This window comes from Coffea arabica, chromosome 3c (genome assembly GCF_036785885.1).
Source record: "Coffea arabica cultivar ET-39 chromosome 3c, Coffea Arabica ET-39 HiFi, whole genome shotgun sequence".
Lineage (NCBI taxonomy): Eukaryota > Viridiplantae > Streptophyta > Magnoliopsida > Gentianales > Rubiaceae > Coffea > Coffea arabica.
The window spans coordinates 1,851,121-1,869,213 of record NC_092314.1 but is presented as its reverse complement, the minus strand read 5'-3'; the positions used below and the strand labels follow the sequence as shown (position 1 = coordinate 1,869,213).

Sequence of the window (18,093 nt, the reverse complement as noted above, 5' to 3'; positions counted from 1 at the left end):
CCAAAATGAAAATTCCAACTATTTTCAAACCTATTACAAGCAGCGATGGAAATTATATATGTAGGGAGGGTTGGATTGGATTAGATAGTAAAATAGGAGGGATTTATTAAAAAAGAAATGATGGAAATTATTATATAAGTCAACAAAGTCAGAAAGGGTACAATTGTCTTTTAACTTGTTTGCTGGGACAATTGCTCTGGAAATAGCCTAGGCAGACCATTCATGACTTGCGTCTACATCAAGCCTCAACTACGCGTACTCCGGTTCATGGCCCTCGATCGTACAAACAGGTATACCCTTTCATAACTCACAGTTTTTTGTATGAGTGTTTCGATAAATGGACTCTGCGAAGACACTTCAAAAGCCGGCAACTTTTGAAGTGCTCCGCAGCACTTAACTACTAAACCCCCCAAACCCCCCCAAGCGATGTGGGAACTTAACCCCACAGGGTGCCCCGCTGCTAAGAGATAAAGACCCCCCAGACTCCCCGAGACAGGTTTTTCCCTTTCATAACTCACAGTTTTTTGTATGAGTGTTTCGATAAATGGACTCTGCGAAGACACTTCAAAAGCCGGCAAGTACAAACAGGTATACGTTACAGCAACACTTGTATGTTCATTCAAGACTATAAAATCAACCCATTCGCCTCCTCCTCATATGTACTACATTATTTAGTGGGCTCCTAACACAGCCAAATATCACCTCCTCTATTTTCAATTTCACACCCCGTCCTACTGCTACATATAGAAGCTTGCTCACAACACAAAAGAAAAGACACAGATAGGAATCCCTTGTTAGTTTTCCTGAAAGAATGGAGAGTCAATACATCGGTAGCAATGGTGGATTGGAGGGGAGGGGAAAAGAAGTTGAGGTGGCAAACAAAAGCAGCCTGAGGGGATCAGACGTGATCTTGAGGTTCTTGGCTTTTGCTTCGACGCTTGTGGCAGCCATAGTTCTGGGAGTTGACAAGCAGACTAAGCTGGTTTCCATGACTGTGGTTTCAACCCTTCCGCCTATAAGTGTTCCGGTCACGGCTAAGTGGCATTATATGTCCGCCTTTGTGTAAGCGCCTCTGTCTCTCTCTCTCTCTCTCATTCTCCCCACAACACAAACACAAAATTAAGCATGCATGTTCATTGTTCAATATCAATTTTGTAGATGATTCTTCTTTTTGTGTGTGTGTGTGTGTGTGTGTGTTTTTAATGTGTGAAAAAATAATTAGAAAGGTGTTTTGAGACTTTGATGTTAATTGCCCTCTCTATATACTGATTTTGAGTAAAAGATTAGAAAGATGTTTTGGAATACACTTCAAAAAAGACAGTAGTATTTCAGAGGGAAGATTTTCGTGGTAATTCTTTTATGTTTAGTCCTCCTTTTACAACCTTGAGGAATTCTACTTCTCTAATACTAAACTTTTATGGAAATTATTATGTACCCTTGAAGCGAATTTCTAGTATATGTGGACCTTTAAAAACAGTGAAGCGTTGAAAATAAAAAGAAAAAGGTTCATACATCCTCTGAAAAAATAACCTCCAATTATGCATTTAGGATCCCTATCTTAATATCTATGAACGGTTGGCCATTGCATGACAAGAATACTGGTCCAGAGCAATAAAATACTTAGTATCCAAATTATTATTATTAGTAGTAGTGGTAAAAACATCCCATCAGCCGACTGCTTTGTTCCTTTTTGCTTCCCAACGGTCAAAAACGGGACAAAAAACGAAACAAAGTAACTCAGACCATGGTTCAAAGAATAAGCTTAGTCCGAGATGACTCGGCCGAATTATCCCCGGAATAATGTTTTCTGTTCCGGTATCATCAGGATGAAATGATTCTTAGATACATGGATCGTATCGCTTAGAACTCGGCTGAGAAGTCTCCGACACAGATAAAAATCGTTGAGTCACGCTGAGTCATCCGAGTCAATTTATTATAGTGCATTTTACAGATTTTCTTTTGTTAATTTATTTTATTTGGCATATTTTTTTATATTATTGATAATTTTTTAGAGTATTAATGTTTCAAAATTTACGTATAATCGAGACCGCGATCGATATGACGACATCAATGTGAAACTGTTCGAATTGCAACCGAGACTTTGGATCATGAATCAAACATACTTTTTTTTTTTTTTGGTATATATATACAAGGGAGAATTCTAAAATCGAGAATTCTCTGCTTTCAATTCTTTCCATCTCATCTCTCAATCCAACCCTCTCCCAACCTGGCCAACTTGTCGGATTAAATCACGGTCAATTATACCTGTATTTCATGCATGTGCATACCATAAAGTACGTCTTTGTCTAGATGGATGGATGGATGTGCAACGAAAAGTTTCAAGTCCTTATGTGATATAAATGAAACGATTGCGAGTTGAATTTGCAAAGTCGTCGCCCTTTTGGTTCTTTTTAATCAGCCCTTTCCTTCCTTTTTTTTTTTCTTTCTTTTTTCTTGTTTATGTTAAGTTCTCCTTTTTCATTAATTGTACCCACAAAGGTAACAAAAATTCATTGATTGGAAAAGTACTTCTAAAGACTCCCAATTCCAGGGCTATATATATAGGTTGATAATGGAGAGATAATTGAGCTACGTGCTCACGTCGACTTCAGTTGCCCCTATTGAAGGCATTAGGCCAACAACCCCAGCAATTTGTCATTCATGTGACAAATGGTCCTACCCTATCTCCCTCCTGTGTTAATATCGCCAACTCCCCTCCCTTTGTGGGAATCATCAGGAGAACGAGTTGGCACTTTGCTATATAGGCGCATAAACTATGCCCTTTTAGCTAGGCTTGGCCCGTCTTGGGCATTCAATATCAATCGAATTGACAGGAAAAACCCACTAATCTGAAAATTTTTTTAACATGTTCAATGCTAGAATTTGTGCATGTGTCTAAACATATACTACAAATTACTCATCTTCTAACAGTTTTATTATCAAGGGATTCCTAATTTTGTGAATAAAGATGATTTAAGATGGAATTTTCAAATTTTTTACATCGTCCTTCAAATTAAAAGCCTTTGTAGAACCCGAAATCAGGAGAATTATACTGAACTATAGCCAGCTACACAATAATCATCAAGTCAACAACAAGAATCACATTTGGAAAGGACAAAAAAGATGGAATGCAAAAAAATCTTGCATGTATGTATCCATATCTAAATCTTCCAATGTTGATGTTGGTTTCAGGTACTTTGTGGTGGCAAATGTTGTAGCATGTGCATACGCAGCCCTTTCACTACTGCTTGTGTTGGGAAATAGGGGTGCAAAGAAAGGCCTTGCATTGATGATCATCACCCTTGACCTAGTGATGGTGGCGCTGCTCTCTTCCGGCGGCGGAGCTGCCTTAGCTGTTGGGCTCATCGGCTACCGAGGAAACTCCCATGTGCAATGGAACAAGGTTTGTAACGTGTTCGGAAGGTTCTGCAATCAGGTGGCTGGAGCCATTGTCGTTTCCTTGCTGGGCTCTGCAGCATTTCTCTTGCTGGTGTTGCTTGCTATGATCAACCTACACAAGAAACACAACTAATGCAAATAATAAAGTTCAAAAAGCCTCTTGTGTTCCTTTTTTTTTTTTACTATTATTCAAGAAAGCAATTTAAGGTGTTAATGTAGCCGGCACCGCATTACTTACTTACTCATCTATTATTTTATTTATGCTTGACCTTTGCTCGCAATTACCAAAATCACTTCTTCTTTCTTTTTTTTTTTTACGAAAATTTTAGCAGCCATAAAAAAAAAAAAATTCAGGCATCTTCATGGGCTTGATCAATTCAGGCAAATTCGATTTACTATCAAAGAATTGGCAAGGCAGATTGGGGTCCAACCCAACCCAACCCAACCATGCAAGCATCAAAGATCATTACGAGCCCACCTTCAAAATCAACAAAGGAGGTCGATCTATAAGATACAGTGGTCCAAGAGTTTAACACGTGTCAAGATCTCATCCTTTCTTACAGCCCAAGCACCATCCCATGTGCCGGTTTTACTTGCAAACAACTTAAAACAGTAAAAACCGAAATCAGTTACTCGATCAACAACCCAGATCAACTCAGCGGAGAAGGGTAAAGGGGGGATTCCACAATCTCAACCAAAATCAGGGGTGATCGAGGGGGGTCTTTATCTCTTAGCAGCGGGGCACCCTGTGGGGTTAAGTTCCCACATCGCTTGGGGGGGTTTGGGGGGTTTAGTAGTTAAGTGCTGCGGAGCACTTCAAAAGTTGCCGGCTTTTGAAGTGTCTTCGCAGAGTCCATTTATCGAAACACTCATACAAAAAACTGTGAGTTATGGAAGGGGAGTCTGATGATCATAAATTTAGATGATCGAACGGCTCAGGATAAGAAAAACTACAGCAAACTGCATGCATGCATTGCAAAATTTTGTCAGGTCCCTGCACATGACCTCCTCAAAGTGGACAAAACCTATATATATATATAATCAGTTCTCTAACGATTTCCTGCAAAATTCCTTCACTTTTCTTCTTTCTGTTGCTGCGCCAAATATTCTTCTTCTAACAGTCTCTTAAATGGACCCAAAACACACACAACACACACTAGAAAGTACTACACAGTAACTTTTTTAGGTGTCTGATATGATTGCCAAAGAAAAGGGCCGAAACCGAGTGAGCGAGGAAGAGGAAGTAGGAAAGCTTTTCATGGGAATTATGGAGGGGTATAAGGATTCATTGATTCCACCATTGTCCGAGTTCAATCCCCTGATTGAAAGGACAAATTGTGAAAAGGGTTCGAGCAGTTCCAAGAAAAGAGATAGGACTGAAGCTTCTGAGATTAAAAGTGTCCAAAATGAACGGAATAGAAGAGGGAAAATGGCTGAAAGCTACTCCGTTCTTCAGTCTTTGGTCCCTTCTCTCTTCCCAATTCCCAAGGTAAACTCAACCCTTCCAACCCATTTCGAATTTTTACTTCTTTCTCATTGAAGAATTCGAAAAAAAAAAATTGTGTGATAGTATAATTTTTTGTAAGGTTTGAAATCAGTCGTTTTTGATATTCCTTATGCAGCCCTCAAGGGAGAGGACTTTGACAGAGACAATAAACTATCTTAGAAGTTTGGAGCAAGAGAAAGAGAGATTGGAAGGTCTGAAGAGCTCATTACTGCAGAAGCCAGTCTTATCTGGTTGTACTACGTATTTGATGAATCCCTCTGTTACCGCCAGTTTATGCAATGGTGTTGCATTTTTTGGGATCCAATTGCCTGCTAAAAGGGGTTTATTGAGAAAGATTGCCAAGGCTTTTGAGAAGTATCATGCCGAGGTATTGGAGGTTGCTATATACGTTAATGATCACGGAATGTTGACTTTAACTGGCACGTTTATGGTGGGGAATGATGGAGCTTTTGTTGTTGAGAAGATCAAGAAAGAAATTCTGATTCTGTAGATAGGTGCTAATATGTATTGATGATTATTAATACTTGATTCAGGGCCAGGAAATTTTGTTCTTATTCAGTTTTAAGAAGAGATCTTTATCTTTCATTAGGAAATGCAAGGATTTTTGGTGCTGAAGTTGTTTCTCAAATTTATATAGCATTACGGTGCAAATCAGAAAAATTTTGATTCTCATCCTGCATACAACATTATTCAGAAAACAAACTTTTGAAGTTGGTCTTATGATCCATGCGTACTAACACTGTTTCTGTGCTGCTCTTTTATCTTGAATGAGTTTAAAGCCTAATCACAACAGTCATTCCGAATTCTTGATTTGTTTTGCAAGTTTCATAAACCATTGCTTATCATTTTAAAATCCTAGTAAAATCCCAAATTCGTTTTCATGGAGAAATGATTGTAATTTGAGAGTTAAGGAAATGAAATCCTCAAACAAACAGGGGGCAAATTGGCAACTCTAAATTCTAATAGGCTTCAATTTGTAGCCTGGTTCTTGGTTCAGCCGATCTCTGCTCCACCACAGCACTGATTTCTTCCTCCACATTCGACTGAATTCTTTCACTCAATTCTCTTGCTTTCTTCCTGATGTCTTCTCCGCAGCCTTTGGCATCCCTTCTCCACCCCGACACCAATCTCAACTACAAGCCTAGCATTCAGAGGCTGATCGAGTTGCATAGGCAGAGCAATGATTAGCACACCAAATGTTATGCTGTCCATGATCGAACTCCACCCACATTGACTCACAAAACCACCAATACTTGGGTGGGCTAAAATCTTGGCCTGAGGAGCCCATCCCTCCAATATTAATCCCTTCCCTTTCACTTTTTGTCAAGATATCCTTCAGGTAGTGCTCTTTCAACACTTGTTTTCTCCCCGCCTGGAAATCTAAGTACCCAAATATGGTTAACATTGCTATAATCCAGGCCATGAGCAATCTCTAACATTTCCTCCTTGGATAAAAAGCACTCGCTACCAAAAGAAACAAACACCCTTGAGGCTCGAGGCTTCTCATTTAGCCATTGCATTATCTTAGAATTCTCATCATCATCATCAATAGGGTCCTGAACTAGTGAACCAACTGGAATTGTCTTTTTCTTAGCCAAGGCAGAGAGAAACTCAAATGTACTTGCTCTCGATGTCATTGCAACTTTTGACCAAGATGACCTCAGAAGATAGATCAATACAATCAAAAGACTCGTTCTTTATCTTTGCCATCATTTATTGCGGATTCCCCACAACTTATCATCATCTTCATATCAAACTCCCTCAGAAAAATTGTGGCAGCCGGAAATTGAGCATTGCGATTTTTGAACAGGAGATGCAAGAAAGCAGATGCAGTAGCTCCGGTAGTTTGGAAGTGAACTGCTGGAATACGGTGGACTAAAGCTATCAGAGGCACCCATGACTGGTAGATGTCATATATAAGCAAGCAAGTCTGGTTGAATATTATTGATGATGCTGGAGAAGGATGAGCTTGCCATTTCCAAAGCTCGAATGAGGGTGACAATGAGATGGGGTGGTAGGCCATTGGTTGTATGGTATTTTCTCGACGGAGGTGAGATTGATAGGAGTTGAACAAAAGCAGCTGCTGAAGTTTCACTTTGCGAGTTTCTTAGCTAGCTCAAGAAAAGGAGAAGTATGACCATGAGCCAGCCGTGGAAACATTAGAACTCTAAGACACGGTTGTTCTCTTTCCATATTTGAGTCTCGCAAATCAAAAGGAGAATGAGATCACAATGACCAAGTGTTTCGAAACTTAGAAGTGAAGAAGATGAAGGAATAGTCCAAAAGAAAGGCATTGCTCAGTTGTCCACTGCCGTTGCCATCAACTTAGGAGGACTTGGAAATGATTTATGCAATTTTAGACAGCTCGAAGACTTTGAAAGTGACCCATGGCCGGCCAGGGTCAAATATTAAGACTTGCAGTCTTAATAAATATTTAGTTGCTGTGATCGACATTTTGCATTTGTAGATGCAGAGCAGAACGGACTGGAATAGAGAAATGGTGAACTTGTTATTCAATTTTCGAACACTCACAAGCATCTACAGTTAAAATGCAAATTTGCCTTGTTTCCTTCTTGAGGATTTGTTCAAGGTTATGCTACTTCTTTCATTACAGACAGCCAAGCATTCTTCCACCATCAGCGCAGAATTGTTGAAACTAAATTTGACACGCTCTAACCGCTCAAAGTCGATTAAACCTTTAGAAATTCCTATTTACAGTTAAGGTCCAAGCCCATCCATCATTTCACTCCTAGAGTTGATATCATATTAATCATCGAAGTATCAAATTAAGAAGTGATCACACAGGCTCCAACCTTCACCTATATAACGGCTCCCAGAGCAAGTCTTACCACATCCGAATATATATCTCAAATCCAGATCTGAAAACCATTTCATCTTTTCCCTCGGCCCCAACTTCCAGCTGTGGGCATTCATGCGAAATTTAGAGCCGTAGTCATCCAACATAAAAGAAGAAATGAAGAAGCTCTCCTTTATCCTATCTAAAGTACCAGTTGTTAACCGTAGAGCAAACGGCAAATCCTCTTCCTTTCTCTAATCAACTATCAGGGCATTCACGTTTCTGCATGTTTCTCAACTGAGCAAACTACACTTGCTTAACATTTCCCCGCCCGGCTGGAGGGCGCCAAAGCAAGAAGATGAACAGTTACATTAACTTCATGCATAACTATCAAACCAGTTGCGTGTGGAGAAAGCAAAATTGCACGCAGTTTGGAAGTCTGCTAAAAGCAGTCAAAGATCAGTAGTACGCTTCACCATTGAGCACCTACTCGTGTAACATCTGCTCAACGGCCAGGTACGCAGATGTGATTCTTTGGAAGCATGAAGTAATACAACTGCTGTTCATGATGAAAACCAAGCACTTCTTGAGCAACAGGCAACTTCACATGCAATTTGAACACCATTGACCTCAATATTCAACTCAAAATGCCTGCTTTTGTGGTCAAGTCATCAAGATTTACATTTACTTCTGCACCGATGCTTGATAAACTGACAATCATGGCAGGAATACTTTTCTGTAGTGCAGCAGCGACATCCTAGAAGATAAAGGAAATGATTATTGTGCTTGCACAAGTGGCATCATTCTTTAATTACAACATCCAAAACCATTGAAAAACATGTAGTCCTATTCTTTGACATGAGGAAGAGAAGAAGAAGATGATGAAGATAATGAAAAACATTTACTTCTCAACTAAGTCTGGCAGTTTTCCAGCTGTGGGCACGTGTGTGTGTGTGAGAGAGAGAGAGATGACTGTTGAACAACAAAAGAGATCCCCATTTAATATCAGTCTATAGGCATAACAATTTAACTAAATAAGTTTACCTTTTTGTGTTCCTTCTTTTGGTGCTCAATAACCTCCAAAGGCCACTCACTAACTAACTTTTGAAGTTGACTTAGCATGCCTTGCCTTTTTCCATCAGATAAACTCTGGTTTCAAACACATGCAATGTGTCAATATTCATGATTCTGGCAAACATATTGAAGGAGGAGGAGGAGGCAAGATTTAAGCTCGCATTATAACCAGGTCCCAGCATACTATAGTTTTCTTCTATGGCAAGAAAAAGTAACACCTGGTATTAAAAACTGCCAGACAAAGTACAAGGGGTATCAATTTTTTTAACCTATTACTAACTTTTGGCCAATGCAAGTGATACTTTATCCAGCTTCAGCATTTCTATTGGACTGAAAATAGGTGATCCACTTGTTTTTGTCCTTAAAGACTTAATAGAACAGGATATAAGTAACCTGAACTCAACTCATGCATCAAATGAATAAGTAACCTGATTGAGTTCTTCAATGACAGCAGCAGCACTCTCAGGCTTGCTCTCAAGCAGAAAACCCTACAACCAACAATCCAAAAGTTGGAAAAAAAAAAAAGGGAGAAACTAGTCAAACTAATGAGATCCTAATTATCTAAAGAAAAATACATTTTTCTGAAGCAGGTTGAAATGCATTTAAAATCAAGCTGATGAACAGTAAAAAATGAGAAAGTACAGCAGTAGATACTCTGATGCTTTATTCTATAATTTTTCCGCCACTACTTAATTGCTTGCTATCACTATGGAGCAGAAGGATTAACTGAAGGCAGATATTCATCACTGGTTGACCAGAGATGAATCCCACTATAAAGAAAAAAGAAAGCATAAAGACGATTCAAACAAGGTTTCCATTGAAATATATTGCTTGGAGACGCAAAGGATGCCCAAATGGAGTAGCACCTTAAACTTGTCCAAAAGTAGCAGCTGCATTACCTTAGCACAAGAAAACCCGCTTGCAAGAGTATGCTGCTTCTTTGATTCTGATCTCAGTTTCTCAACTTTCCATAGAGAATCAACATCTCCTGAAACAGGTACAAAAAAAGAACTTATTAACTATAACCTGATTCACTCAGCAGACGTCAGAAAAACCATAACTTTAACTGCTCTACCCCAACCTAATGGCTTTGATTTTCCACAGGATGATGCAGAATTATTTTCCTTAAATCGCAATTGTGCCATGCTTACAACAGCCAAAATAAAGGCCACAAATATTTTAACAAATAATAAAAGTAAGGAATTCCATAATTAAGGAGGATGCATCAGGAATAGAAAGGCAACAGTTAAGACCTCTTTTAGCAGCAAATTCCATCCACATGTCAATGGTAGCCTGTCGCAGGTTCACTCCTCCAGCCTTGATAAACCTTTTTGCATATTTAGACAGTAAACCCCATTTCTGCGTCTCATAACATATTCTGCAACAATGAGACCAAATATCGATAACATGACAACTCCACTTGAGCAATGAAGCATACATATAATGAACAGCAACCTCTAAAAAACAACATGGACTAGTGAAGAGCTCCATTGTTGCCACTTTTACCTAGCGAAGGGTGTCATATATCTTAATTTGAAAGGTGCTCCAAAAGCTTATTTATCTACAGCCTCGGGAGTTAATCATGGGCATGAGTGGCACATAGGATTTTCAAAGGTAAAGACATCAACATAAGCAACAAGAACCCTATCAGGAGCATTTAACAAAACAGTTACACAAAATATCCCTGTTCTCATATAGCAAATTGTGAAATTTGAAGTAGAAGATGCAAACATGTGCCTAATAGGAGGCTAACTCCATCTAGGTGCCAGTCAAAGATGGATTAACGAATACAATTTCCGACTCATGCAGGGCTTCACATCTATGATTTTTCACAAGTAAAAGCATTGCAAAATGCAATTTCTTGGGTAAGAATTTAAGTTTTAGAACTCATATCCATATTTTAACATACTCAGCTAAATCCAATGGAGAAGTACATCTATGAACCAGGCAAAAAATATGACTATCAATGCATGCAGAACTTGGAAAACTGCATAACTCACCATCAATTGTGTTCAAATAGGTAATAATGAAAGCCAAAAACTACAACAAGACAAAATCTTCATTAAAATCATGACATAGATGAACTTAAAATAAACAAGAATTATTCAACAAGATATCACCAACAAAAATCCCAACAAAGAATTCAAAGCTTCAAGGCACAGATAATGATGAAAAAATACGAGTGATGTGTAATCACAAAATATACCTGAAGACTATATCAGCAGTGCCAGCTTGTAGTGGTAGATTATTCTTCTTCAGAAGTTCCATTATATCTGCCATGAGTTTAGAATCTTTGTGCTGCTTAGCATACAACTGCAGCCATACAACACCGGATCAATTAGCATGATAAGAACTGCAGCAGATTATGTCCTACACCCAAAAAAGCACCAAGATTATATCTTTGTTACCAGTAATTGATGAGCCGATCCCACATTAGGAGTTAATCCATATAGATTATGCTTCCATAATGCCTTCTTACCTGCATATAATAGACCTTAAACATTTCAGAAGCAAAATAAATGTATCTTCACTCTAAAGGCCAGCAAGCCAAAATCAATGTGCACAAGTGTCTGTACTCTAGAATTATTCATGTTGATCGGCGAGAAGCATTCCTCAAAGTATGCAGATGCCCATTTAACTGACACATGATCCACAAGCAACCAAATGTGTATAGACCAGCACAATGCCCCCATTTTGGTCCCCTCCCGACTCCAAAAAAAAGGGTTCAAAAAGCTATGAGCTAAACGAGAATCCCATACCATAATCAATAGCCCCAACACGTACACATGCTTTTGTAACTTCTTGGCATAGGGCAAAATTAAAGTTCTCATGTATCCGAAGATTTGACAGTCTCTGCACAAGAGAATACCTAATTAATAAGAGTGAAGCAACAAATGTGAGTGAAAGAGATTCGACAACCTACTAACAAACAGAGCAAGAACTAACAAATATTCGAAGCCTCTGCAGAACATCGAACAGAAGCTTAATATCTTCACGGGTAGCACTCTGTTGAACGAGTGACCACAACCACGCATTAGGAGGCGCAGATTTCTGTTCTGATATAGATTTCAGAATTTTATCATGTAATTCCTTCACAGACTCTGCGTTTCAAACACCATAAGAACAATTGGGCTTGTCAGCCAACATTTTCACCATAACGAGTAAACAAGAAAAAGATATCTTTTGCAAGAATCCTCACCTGTAGGAGCACTATCAACTGCATTCGATTCAGAAGAAAATAATTGCTTTTGCATTAAAATCCCCATTGGCCAATGTTGCAATACATTATTTGAGCAGTTCAGTCCCACTTGTAAGCGATTTCCACGGATAATCCCTGTAAAATTTTTCAAATTCCACATCAGAAGTAAAACCAACAGCTTCTTCCTATCTTGTAATTTTAACAATTTCCTAAATTTCCTTTGTTTTCTGCCGACTCCTCCTTCTGCTTTAAAAAAAGCAGCTTTCAAACCGAGACGATTTTTTTTCGCCTTAAGCTAAAGTAGTCGCATTTTCCTCTTTCTTACATTATTAAAAATAGGCAAATTTTTTAATAAACAAATAACAAGGGGAAGTACCCGAAGAGGAGAGAATAGTGGAACGAAAAGCTCGCCATTGAGGAGTTGAATTGAGTTGAGAAGAGTCGACTCGGACTGAGTTCAGAAGAATCGAGGACCGGCTGGTTAAAGCCCTAGCGAGTCTGCGAGTTTCTGGAAGCGCTCTCATTTTCGCTTCGGAGAAGAGGGCAGTGTTTGGAAGGGGACTGGGAAGAGTGTGCCGCGACTTAGGTGGAAAAGAGGAGTTTTTGCGGACTGACGTCGTCGTTTGACAATTGAGGCCTCGAGCGCAACCCTTTTCCGATGTGCTGAAGCCTGAAAGTCAAGGTTGGCGAAAAGGCGGTACTAGGAGTGATGACGAAAAAGCACGCTTTTGGTAACTTAATCTCTTAATGAACTGATGGGTGATGACCATACCCTTTTTTTTTTTTTTTTTTTTTTGGAGCGCAACCGTTTTCTCTTTTGGTTTAATTGCATTCCTCTATTCTCAAAAATTGTGCTCCTATTCCTACCGAAAAATAAATTTAAAAAAAAAAAGTTGCTCCCATTTACCTTGTGTGGTGAACAAGAAATCTAATTTTGGAAAATCTAGCAAGTAATTAACTAATTTCATTTGTTTAACTAGAGATACAATTTTTTTTTTTATCTGAGATGAAATTTGAGCATAATCAATATTAACTTTTCACGAGCAAGAAATCTCTAATTCAAATTTTACAGCATCGTCCTACTAATAACGCAGGCAAAAATTTGGAAGGCACAGATACACGTGCCAATCATTTTGGCAAGAACATAAAAAGAAACAGATGAAAAAGTCTTGCATCACTTCGTTGATTTAAGTAGGAGCAAGAGGAAGAATTGAATTGATCTTTGAGTGGTTTCCAAAGCTCCAATTGCTTTTGGTCATTTTGCATTCCAATGGAATTCACTTGCAACAAAGCAAATTGTTCAATGTCTCTCTCTCTCTCTTTTTCTTTTTCCTTTTCTTTTTTTTTTAAATTTTTGGTTTCAACAGTCGGGTTGGCTTCCATGCAGGCATGCTGATTGAAGACGCCAAAAAACTCCTACAATCACTGGGGGAGAACGGGAGGTGCAATTGTGCGAGTATTATACGATCGACAGTGGCTGCATTTCTGTCCAATTATATGGAAGAAGACCTCTGTTGTGTCATTGCAGTCATTACACAAAATCCATACCTGCATGAAGAAGAAGGGCCATGATATATCAGATGTTCCAAGTTGCTGCTTCAGCAGGAAAGAAAGAGCAAAAGACTAGAAATTTATATGATAAAAAAACATTGCTCTCTGTCTCTCTTCTCTCCTCATCTTCCCTGGCTGATCAAGCGACGCTACTTGGAGAACAAACAGGTAACGAGAGGGATGACAAGGGATTTACCTTCCTATGTCTGTAGTCCTCAGGCATCACAGTCTCTTCAATCTGAAAAAAGGAAGAGAATCTGTTAGACATCTGAAACTTACCACAAAAATTTCTAAGTGAATCCGAGACCATACATTGTGACAAGAGACAATTAACTCTACGAATGAATGAAATCGGGGAGCAAACTGTGAATGAAACCATGGTCAGCATAAGAATGACTAAAATCCGACGGTACGATTACAGAAACAAATTAGCTAACTGAACTTTGAGCAGCTTTGGTCTACAGGGAGCAACTTTGGTTATCAAAACTGAATAATCCATCGTTGACTGGGAAATGTTGCATGTTAGAGTATGGTCACGGCAATACAAAACCATCCATCATCAACATTAATGTTATGCCCTTCTGCACAGTAAGGATTTATCCATTTGGCTTTCTACTAGCTCTACACATACCCCAAATCTCCTTTTGAGTATAGATATATAAAGGTCATTTTGTGAGGTGTGAAGTTTGCCGCAATCTCTTCTTCTAACTAATCCAGGCATGATGACTAACAAGAGGTCAACCAGCAAGAACTATGGACAATAAGCACATTTCTACATGCGGAAGAACTATGGACAGCAGGGCGACTCTCTCAAGATTTTGCACCTGCAGTAGGTACAAAAGGACCACCTAGTAGAAATCCAAGCCAAAAATATAACCTCATAAAAGTGGCCTTTTAATAGAGTTACCAGTCATGCAAAACAGGATGAACAAACTTCAGAAAGCATCAAAGTGAATGCTGGGGGAAAGTGGCTGAAAACATAATTAATGCACTCACATAGATAAAAAGAGTACAAGATTCTTAAGGATCAAAGGAAAGTCCTTTGGTGACTGAATCTCAATTTTAAAACCTTCATGAAACATAATCCGAACAAGTGGATACCACTGCTAAAGTATAGTCTTCACTTGGCTTCAGGGATAGCGTAAACCTACCTCCTCATCTATTCTCTTCCAGATTCTGGACATGTCAATTATTGACCTGGAACATATGGGGCAGCAATACCTGAAATTTAATCATCAAAGGCAATATTAAACAAAGTAGTGAGCCACTTTCTTATTTATATATGAAAATAAGAGGCAAACTAATGTTTACAGGGAAGACCCAATTTACTTGTCATGCTCTATCATCTCGTGGTAGCATTCACAGTGCATGGTATGCCCACATTTCATAACAGTTGTGTCTTTCAAAGAGTCAAAGAGATACTGAAATTCGAAACAAGGAAGTGTCACAAACAGCAAGGTACCTGAGTTTCTAAATTCCCTTTATGAGAACTTGCACTTAACAAAGCTAACCTCATAACAAATAGGACAGTGATGCCGCATCGAATTCTCTACGCACAAATGATTGTCACGAAGACCAACTGAATAGCAAGAGCCTGCAAGTTAACAATATTAGCCCAAAAAACACAGAAAATGTGTTTGAAACCAAATTATTAATTGCATAATTACATTTTTAGCAGAAAATAAAGATCATGCAAACAGCAGAAAAGCTGAAAACATCACGGGATGAGGTGCTTAAAAAAGTGACATCCTTCAGCCATTGGCAGGGCTATTACGAGCTGAAAAACGCACATTACTTGAGCAGTGAACAGGAGCCCCTGATCACCATTACTTTACAATGAGCTATTTATATGACAACTTATTTCGAGAACTTGTAGGAGCTACAGAAAACGCTAGACATCAATATCTGCATATGTATAAATATGCAAAAGATTAACACGGAGACCACTGTGCAAAAGTTAGATGACATTGCTGCAATTCGTTGAGATTAATGCATAAAATCCAAAAGGAACTGTTCCAGTTTTAATTCTAGAGACAGGTATAACAAAGAATGCTCACATACCACATTTATTGCAGTGGAAAAAGTTCTCTCGACCACCAACTCTGAATAATAAATAAAATAAAACAATAAGAAAAGCTCCTGACTCAAACATCAATTAAGTAGAACAATATTTTTCCAGACAGAAAGAAAGGGGAGGAAAAAAGGCTCGGGTTGTAAACCTGCAGATCCCGCAATCATCGCAGTGGAATTGCCCTTTATCAACCTGTAATAAGTTGGTAGCAGTTACAATGGAAAATGAACAAGCAGAATCACAGGAATAACTTGAAAGCGGTTCAAACTTATTTCAGGTTCATATTCTAATGACATGGATATCAAAAGAGAAAACTTGCAATAAAGTTCAAACTCTAATGACATTTATGCAGATTAAAATGAAGGCTAATGTCAATTACATCATCATCATAGAATTTGCAAACTTCACAAAAATATTCTCCCATTCTGACGCCACAATTTGTACAAACTTGAGCAACCTGTAGAAGACAAAGACAAATGACCATGGAATTATTGACAACAATGATGAGGACAAGAGTAAGAAGAAAGAGATAGCAGTCAAATGACACATACCGGCTGCTCTGTGTCACAAACTGAACAGATAACCTAAATGACCAAGGGAGAACCCAGTGAGCTCAAAATCTACAAACTAGTACCTAATTAGATAAGGCAAAACAATTAAATGACATGAAGATTACAGTTTTTGCATCTTACATACTTGCTTCACATCATATCTGATCACTTCATGACGGTCGAAAACATTCCGCAACATACTCTGATGATCCAGACAGACACAAGTAACAAACGAGTTACATGAATTGAACCTCTTAGATTGAACAGATTCTGTAATATGAAAGAAACTCCATTGGAATTCCTTATTAAACTACAATAAGCGTTTAGGTCCAAATTAGGAGGAGTAAAATCAATATTAAGCTAAACAAAAGGAAATAACAGTTTCTTGCATTCATCCATACTACCGTGGACTCATTGTGGCAATGACGACAATCAAAGACCTCATTACAGCAAGGAGCTCTAATCTTGCATCTTCTCCTATAATGCTTGCATCTACAAATTCAAAAATAAAAAGGGCGATAAATTCCATGCTTCAATCACTAGGACTAATGAGAACTCAAAATATAGGCAACAGGAAGAGATCCCACACAGGAGTATCCAAAAACAGATCAGGAAAAAGGGTATCTTCCAGAGGAATAGACAAAACAAAACAACATAAAGACTGAAACTTTATCCATAAAACTGATTGCAAATGACCTCAGAACAACCAATAAACATATGCGGATTACAAAAGAGAAACCAACTACCAATCAGACAGTGAAAGATAAAAACTTTAAGCACAAACAATTGAGCTAGTTACCATAACCATAAGAACATCAATCTTCAAGTTAGACGTCAAACCAAAAGCAAAACTCTATCAACAACCAAAGACACATGCATCTAATTGCATGCATATACTCTCATACTTGCATATACTCTCATTCAATAGCAAACGCATTCAAAAGCATGTTGTGATATAAATTCAAATAAGGGAAAAAGAATGAAGCAAGTACCCGTAACCCATCTTCCCAAAATCAAGGCGATCATTGTAGGAGCCATCCATTTCTCTTATAAGCAAGAATTTCAATCCCAACTCACGCCGAAAGATAGCAAGAGCAGAGAAAGAGGGAAGGCTAAGAACAGGAGGGGAGGGAAGATGGGATTTGTCCAAAAGCCTTGAATCAGATTGAAATGGCCCTATTATATGTCAACTGACAAAGACTCCATTAATAAAGGGCTGGAATTTATTGGTTCAGAATAAATAGGCAGGAATTTAGTGTAGATATAAGTAGCAACTCGCATGACCACATTTCATGCTACTTAGCTACAACCATATACTAGTGCTATTGTCATTACTATATTTGGAAAGTAGGATATGACATTATTATATTGGTAGTTTATAGATTAGGGAGAGAGATTGAAAGGATAAGGTATGATGGGAATCATGGGATGGGAGGGGAATGGGTGACAAAGCGACAGAGTGCCGTGTAATGGGCGAATGAGATTGCTAAAAGTGAAAGCAAACTCATTGACGCCAGAGGGAAAAGGGCAAAAAAAATTTGTTTTCTTCTGCTAAAGAAACCTGCTATTCCATTTAGCAGCGGCCATGTCTATTGGTTGCTTTAGCTGTGATTCAAAGAAACCCACATGGGTAGTCCAATCTTGTAAATAATTGAGGTTTGAGAAGTAGCGGTGTGGTGAACTTATCAAAATGGGGCTCAAGGAAATTTAACGGGTTATAATTGAGCAAGAAGTATAATTAAGTACTTATAGGGCTAGTCACACGATTATTTTTTTTGGATATCAAAATATTATGAAAGACTTGCCCCTAAGACATAGCCATTGAGGATTTTTTTTTAAAATTCAAGTGTAAACAAAAATTACTTCTTTCCTGGCTGTTATTGGACCTATTTCTCCAATCTTGTTTGATAGCCGCTCCATTGGATCGGTCATTTTTTCAAAAAT

At 38.5% G+C, this 18,093-nt stretch overlaps 4 protein-coding genes and 1 pseudogene across 6 annotated transcripts; 2 read left to right on the top strand and 3 right to left on the bottom strand.

Annotated features, from left to right (window-relative positions):
• The first annotated feature begins 588 nt into the window (after positions 1 to 588).
• Positions 589 to 3,689, top strand: LOC113733997 (CASP-like protein 1E2). The gene is made up of 2 exons (XM_027260267.2): positions 589 to 1,062; positions 3,193 to 3,689. Exons 1-2 carry the CDS (start codon positions 812 to 814, stop codon positions 3,530 to 3,532), a joined length of 591 nt encoding a protein of 196 aa, XP_027116068.2. The 5' UTR covers positions 589 to 811; the 3' UTR covers positions 3,533 to 3,689.
• Positions 3,690 to 4,365: 676 nt separating this feature from the next.
• Positions 4,366 to 5,521, top strand: LOC113733972 (uncharacterized). The gene is made up of 2 exons (XM_027260228.2): positions 4,366 to 4,888; positions 5,022 to 5,521. The coding sequence occupies exons 1-2, from the start codon at positions 4,595 to 4,597 to the stop codon at positions 5,394 to 5,396; spliced, it is 669 nt and encodes a 222-aa protein (XP_027116029.1). The 5' UTR covers positions 4,366 to 4,594; the 3' UTR covers positions 5,397 to 5,521.
• A 214-nt stretch (positions 5,522 to 5,735) lies between these two features.
• LOC113733793 (beta-D-glucosyl crocetin beta-1,6-glucosyltransferase-like) lies at positions 5,736 to 7,263 on the bottom strand (annotated as a pseudogene).
• A 539-nt stretch (positions 7,264 to 7,802) lies between these two features.
• On the bottom strand, positions 7,803 to 12,696 carry LOC113733995 (uncharacterized). Its single transcript, XM_027260262.2, has 11 exons — positions 12,353 to 12,696; positions 11,977 to 12,111; positions 11,724 to 11,878; positions 11,537 to 11,630; positions 11,186 to 11,256; positions 10,984 to 11,090; positions 10,031 to 10,155; positions 9,677 to 9,765; positions 9,206 to 9,265; positions 8,748 to 8,852; positions 7,803 to 8,460 (listed from the first exon to the last, which is right to left on the bottom strand). Exons 1-11 carry the CDS (start codon positions 12,498 to 12,500, stop codon positions 8,341 to 8,343), a joined length of 1,209 nt encoding a protein of 402 aa, XP_027116063.2. The 5' UTR covers positions 12,501 to 12,696; the 3' UTR covers positions 7,803 to 8,340.
• Positions 12,697 to 13,135: 439 nt separating this feature from the next.
• On the bottom strand, positions 13,136 to 17,543 carry LOC113733996 (E3 ubiquitin-protein ligase MIEL1). 3 transcript variants are annotated; one of them, XM_027260263.2, is made up of 12 exons: positions 17,142 to 17,507; positions 16,554 to 16,641; positions 16,295 to 16,459; positions 16,150 to 16,182; positions 15,978 to 16,055; positions 15,747 to 15,790; positions 15,589 to 15,629; positions 15,039 to 15,121; positions 14,857 to 14,948; positions 14,679 to 14,748; positions 13,724 to 13,765; positions 13,136 to 13,524 (listed from the first exon to the last, which is right to left on the bottom strand). In XM_027260263.2, exons 1-12 carry the CDS (start codon positions 17,189 to 17,191, stop codon positions 13,399 to 13,401), a joined length of 912 nt encoding a protein of 303 aa, XP_027116064.1. In that variant the 5' UTR covers positions 17,192 to 17,507; the 3' UTR covers positions 13,136 to 13,398. The 3 variants fall into 3 exon arrangements, with proteins under 3 accessions (XP_027116064.1, XP_027116065.1, XP_071937818.1); XM_027260264.2 differs by having other exon boundaries at positions 16,295 to 16,351; positions 17,142 to 17,492; XM_072081717.1 differs by lacking the exons at positions 13,136 to 13,524; positions 13,724 to 13,765 and having other exon boundaries at positions 14,702 to 14,748; positions 14,839 to 14,948; positions 17,142 to 17,543.
• Positions 17,544 to 18,093: the final 550 nt, after the last annotated feature.